We start from the raw sequence: 6,000 nt of genomic DNA on the forward strand, positions 1-6,000 counted from the left end.
TTTACTGCCTTACTATACACGTTTTCATAGCTAGGTCACATGTGCTGCTCTGATACCTAGTTGACGAAGGTCAGAAAATAACTTTGTGGACCTGAATGACAAAACATTTAGGGGTTAGATGTGCTCAAAGGTAACATTTTTTGCATTTATTTTTTGCAAATATTGTAAACTCAGATTTTTTAAATGTTCACACATTTTGAAGCTTAGACTCTATTTGACATCATCTGAAGTGTTTGTGTTGTACCCGCCATCAGTTGAGACGCAGCATACTCTTGACGGTGACTGTCATGTTTTGGCTGATAACATTTATTTCAAGAAATGTTTTAATAGTTTGATAACCCTGTTTGTAAGCTTTTAAATTATATAAAACCCAATCTTTTATTTTTTCCAGTGACGAAGACATGGATGTCTCATGGTAGGGTGGGGTATGAAAAACAGGTCAACTTTGAACACATCTATCTACTAAATGTTCTGTCATTCAGGTCTAGTCCACTAAGTCCTCCTCAATTGCCTGCATGAGGCCACTGCTACCAAAATACAGTAAGTCTTAAAGATCTTTAAATAGATATGGAGGATTCAAAGGCATACGTCTTACAAGAGGAGCACCTCACTATACAGGAACAGATGGATCTGTAATCAGTGCGCTGCCTTAATTGCCCCCAGTAGATTAACTCCACTGAAACACAGGTTCCTCCTCTCTGCCAAGTTTAGTCAAATCAAGCTGCCCCCAGTCTCCATTGCATTTTCCTTCTCAGGTTCCTAATGTGTTGTCATGCTAACTTGGCAGACTAAGTGATGTTGGCAGGGGGGGGGTTGCTGAGAAGTATTTTTATCTGTAATAAATCCCTTTTGTGGGGATAAACTAATTCTGATTGGCTGGGGCTGGCTCCCCAGTGGGTGGGCCTATGCCCTCCCAGGCCCACCCATGACTGCACCCCTGCCCAGTCGTGAAAACCATAGATTAGGGCCCAATTTATTTATTTAAATTGACTGATTTCCTTATATGAACTGTAACTCAGTAAAATTGTTGAAACTGTTGAGTTAAAAAAATAAATATATATTTTACCTTTATTTAACTAGGCAAGTCAGTTAAGAACAAATTCTTATTTTCAATGACGGACTAGAAACAGTGGGTTAACTGCCTGTTCAGGGGCAGAACAACAGATTTGTACCTTGTCAGCTCGGGGGTTTGAATTTGCAACATTCCGGTTACTAGTCCAACTCTCTAACCACTAACCACTAGGCTACCCTGTTTGTTTAGTTTATATATAGAGTCATCTCTCGACAACGTGAAAGACGGGCAAGTTGATTGAGATAGAAATGTGTACATGAGAAGTGTGCGTGACCTATTGACCTTAGTGTAAATGTTAATTTATTGAAGACAAAATAGATGTAGGCCATCTCAAACGGCCTTGCTCAGGTCTGTCTCTCAATCACTGTGCTGGAATCTGCAGGTTGCACCTCAGTCACTCTGTCGAGTCATGCCATTGTTATGAACGTTCTCAAGCCGCCCTCTGCCATAGTGGTGCCCAAGAAGTTGTGATAAGCCCAGTCATTGTGAATGGAGGCCAATGACTCTTTTGTCTAAATTACAGTATAGTGGGCTGGTAATCCATTGACATTGCACATATTTAGTAGGAAACAACTTTGCCATGATATACAGTATATGTTGTAAAATGTACTTTCGATAGATGGCAATGTTGTCATTAGCTAGCAAAGTTTGTCAAAAATAGCTAGCAATGCTAACGTTAGCTGGCTAAAATCTGGTGGTCTCCCCCAATCCTAGCTAGCTAACATCTAAAGTCAATCTGACAAAGGTTTTTCCTATTAATTATTTGCCTCCTTTTGACATTTCATTGTATTTGCAAGCCACTGTAATGCACTTTTGATTAAATCTTTATCAGCTCTTATTGACAATGCATTGAGTAGAACGCTCAGTCAGGCATCAGTCCTAAAACGAATGTTCAAAACAATAGTAAGACAAACGTGCACCCCATGAATAAGGGCCCTATGTGAGCTGCCTCGCCTCATAATTTTTACAAACAGAATTGGAGCTTGGATTGGTTTTGCTTTAAGGCATCTTTCAGAGAGCAAAAATAAACATGTTTCCTTAGCCATCTAAAGATAGCTATATCCTACTGTATCTCTTAATTACAATTCAATTTGAATAAAAATGATCAAAGGTAACCCACAGTACACAAAATAAATACATATTTTAAGTTACGTATTATTAATTCATGTTTTATAAATGCTTTAATGGTTCAAAATAAAATCATAATATCTTCGGAAATATGGATAAATGGAGTTAATAGGCCAGAATTAAAATGATAAGAATACTTAAAAATATCATACCTGTAGTATTTTGTATTCAGGGGTTAATTACAACAGAGAAAACTAATCTACTGACCCAGTTTCCTCAAAAATTTGATATTTTACCTGTATCTTGTATTGTGCATTTCATGTATAATTTCCTCAATTATCATTATGCCAGAATATGCACAATAAGGGCTCAGGAAGTGGCTGGGCCCTTACCAAGCACTTCCAGGTCACCGCTCAGTATAGCCTTATTGTGCCAAACTCACACTTTCCTGACACCCATAATGGTTTCCATAGAGAAAGGCCAGTGAGCATGTGATAGACCTATAGAATTAGGAATTAGAATACAAATTGAGTATTTAGAACAGTAATTTAATAGGATCTATAGATAAACCTAACTCTAAAAAGGAAACATTTTCTAGAATCCAATTTCTCTGTGTAACTACAAGGTCTTTCATTCTACCATCGTCAGCTCAGCTCAGTCAATACAGACCTCATCATTATCATGATAATCACCATCTTCAGAAAACCAAACACAGAAAACATAATGAAATACAGTGCAGCGAAATAAAGTATGATCACAGCTCCAACTACATTCTATGCCCACTGTCCACAAAGGCATAACATGTAGGACAATAGAACAACACAGAAGGATGAAGCCATTCCCAAATAATACAATATACATTTTGCATGTACCGTTTATTCTATTCTTATATTAGGTTGCCAATATGAAGGCTTCTGAGACTATACAGTATATGGATCCAGGCTGGCCAGACAGTTGATCTAATGTCACAGCACAATTATAATGATTAACCACGAATGCTTATTGTTCTTTTATGAGTTTCCACAGAAGCCAGTGTGAGTGAGGGAGATAAGATGTTATGTGAAGTAGAGATGGAATAGCCTAACATAGATGTCAATAAGCAGCTGACTGAGAATTGCATTACAAGGAAAAGGGGATGATAGTCAAATATGTATCATTTAAGTTTTGGGATTTTGGGGGGGAGGGAGGGGGAGTGGAGTGAAACAAGGAACTAGAAATGAACCATTGATTTTCTTGCCAAGTGGGTTGGGTTCAACTTGTCATATCTGCGTTGGTATAAAATGAACGTCCCTCGATGTGCTACAATGGGTTAATCCCAAACCTCCAATGCCCCCTTTTTGCCTGATGCGGTAAATTCAGCGACCCTCTACGACATAACCACAACCAGAGGTTCTACCCTGTTAACTTACAATATCTGCAACACCCCCATCTTGTCAGCTTTTACATTTTGTAAGAAGATATATTTTCTACCCCTTTCCGTACACACCCAGCCTTGTCATAACTCCCTTCCTGGGGAAGAGATTATATCCAATAAATAATGGTTTATTTGATCCTGTGTAAGTAATAAATTGTATCAATTTACTCTTCTCCCCGATCAGCTTCACATTGCAAATTCACAGATTTATGAAAGCACACACACACTACACAAATATACACACACACACCTTTTAACTGAATGCATTAAGAAATTGTCTTTCTATCATCTCTTGGTCTTTTTCAATCTTTGGAGATTGCAAATCAATATGAATTGATCACATGAAAGGAGACAGAATAATTCTGTGTGTAATATTCTATAATATCATTGTTTTTTATTTCTGTTACATTATATATGGCCTGCAAGCTCTTTCAAATCTATTTACCAGCATTATCTCAATAAGAAATAAAACATGTGTTTGCAGTGTCTACAGGGGTCCCTTTTCTGGTAAGCCATTTTTCAACATTATCAGGTCCTGGTGGCTTACATTTTTTCTCTCTCATTGATACACCATTATTGTTAATTTACATGTCTTCATTTGTCTACACCCCTGTGCAAAGGCTAGAAATGCATTGCATTGTTTAATGAAAACTTGCATGCATGTATTCAAAATCAATGTAGTATTTTAATCTAATATCATAAATCTCTAAGGATAGACTTAAATGAATCTATTTAATTCACATAAAATGATAGGCTACATTATCAGCTTTTACATGTCCCTAATATCCTTTCGAATCTGAATACCCGACATTGAATTTTAAAATATACAACTCTAAATGAATACATTGGATGGGGGAGGGGAAGGGTGTTAAACCAAATGTCCAGTATATAAAATACGTCACTCATTATTGAGGCCCATGCTACTTCGGACTGAAATCATAGCCTGCCGGTATATACATCCAGACATGAAAATATGGGTTACATTCGATGTAGTAAATGTAACTGACAACAATTACGGTTTAAACCTTAAGGTCACGTCTACTTTATCAAACCTCTCTTGAACAAGGCAAGGCAACATCAATTTATTTCCTCAGCAAGCAATTGAATAATGAAGGCATCATAAGAAATCCCCTAACTGCCTAAAAACATAATATATGTGATTCTATCAAATATTAACCAATGATGTGCTTTATAGGTAAAACAGATTAAAGCACATTTCACTCCCGTTCCTCTCTTCCTAGCACTGTTGGCAACCATACAATGTTATCATGTGTAAAACAGGTGACCTCCAACCCCCTAATCTACTTTGCTTTACTCACTGAATTACTGACATAACTAACATTCAAATGTGAAAATTAAACTTACCATTTAAGATGCTCTGGAAAAAGATAACTGCAAATATCCACATGCCCCGCTCCGTTCAAATCCCCCAAAGCTATGTTTTCTCGTCTTCCTCCGCACTCTTTGGCCGCTGCTTTCCTATAATTATGTTCTGTGGCAGGTGTAATGTTAAACATTTGCTACTAGCTTCTAGTAACCAGTCCAACTCTCTGCTGATCTGAATGTTTTCACCGTCTCCTCCTTGTTTCTCTATAACTCCCTCCCTGGTACTCTCGTAGCCTACTCTTCCTCTCCCCTTTCCGACCCCTCTTTACGCTTGGAGGATATAGTATGTGTATCTCTGATTGTCTTGGTTAAAGCTGTGATCCGACTCTGCGCAGCTCTACTCTGGTCCTCCGTGCCTTGTTACTTCCCCTGCTCTTCAAAGGGATGCTCGAGGGGGATACAGTGCTCGCCTGCAGTCCAGGTGTGATGCTGAGTCAGGGTAGTGGCACGCGGGCAACGATAGGTCCTCAAAAAAATGTCTGGGTGTTAAAACCGGGACACCTAAACAATAACAATGTGGAATCCAAAAAACGCATCTTAAATCGAAAACTGAAAAATAGAAGCAGGTTGGGAAACAAAACGTGACAAATAAAATAACTTAAAATAAAGAGTAAATGGTCAGTTCAATAAGAATGAAAACCCAATCCGGATGAGCTGAAGTCAGACCATCTTCACCACCGCTCTCCGTCCAGCAAGAGGCAAGCACGCGCATCTTCCCACTGCCCTTTTAATCGCGTTGGTCCATGCGGTAACCCTCGCTGCCTCATAACCCTCTCCCCTGCCTCTGCAGCCACTTTAATTCCTCATTGCCTTAAAGGAGCAGAGGCGCCAGCCAGTCCTCCTAGGCGCTAGGTGAGAGCATGTGCAGCAGGGAGGGAACATTTGCAGTTAAAGAAGGCGCACCTGAAGAGCCGGTTAACAAGGAGAACATTTTACGCACGGTGTTATACAGGCACACAAAGTGCGTGCGTAAGTAAATAAGTGGTACTTTTATTAAAGGCACAATAGGAACATGACGATACACGTATTTTTTTTATACAGGAGAGGGACAGTGGACTAT

The 6,000-nt window shown here is 38.9% G+C and overlaps 1 protein-coding gene across 1 annotated transcript in view; it reads right to left on the bottom strand.

Moving 5' to 3' along the window:
• The window catches only part of LOC115136687 (cell adhesion molecule DSCAM-like), a 139,935-nt gene extending 134,162 nt beyond the window's left edge, over window positions 1–5,773 (bottom strand). Inside the window, exon 1 of the mRNA XM_029672354.2 lies at window positions 4,920–5,773. Within this exon, the coding sequence (XP_029528214.2) occupies window positions 4,920–4,962 (43 nt within the window). The 5' untranslated portion in view covers window positions 4,963–5,773. The remainder of the gene's footprint in view (window positions 1–4,919) is intronic.
• Between the last annotated feature and the right edge of the window lie 227 nt (window positions 5,774–6,000).

This window comes from Oncorhynchus nerka, linkage group LG11 (genome assembly GCF_034236695.1).
Source record: "Oncorhynchus nerka isolate Pitt River linkage group LG11, Oner_Uvic_2.0, whole genome shotgun sequence".
Lineage (NCBI taxonomy): Eukaryota > Metazoa > Chordata > Actinopteri > Salmoniformes > Salmonidae > Oncorhynchus > Oncorhynchus nerka.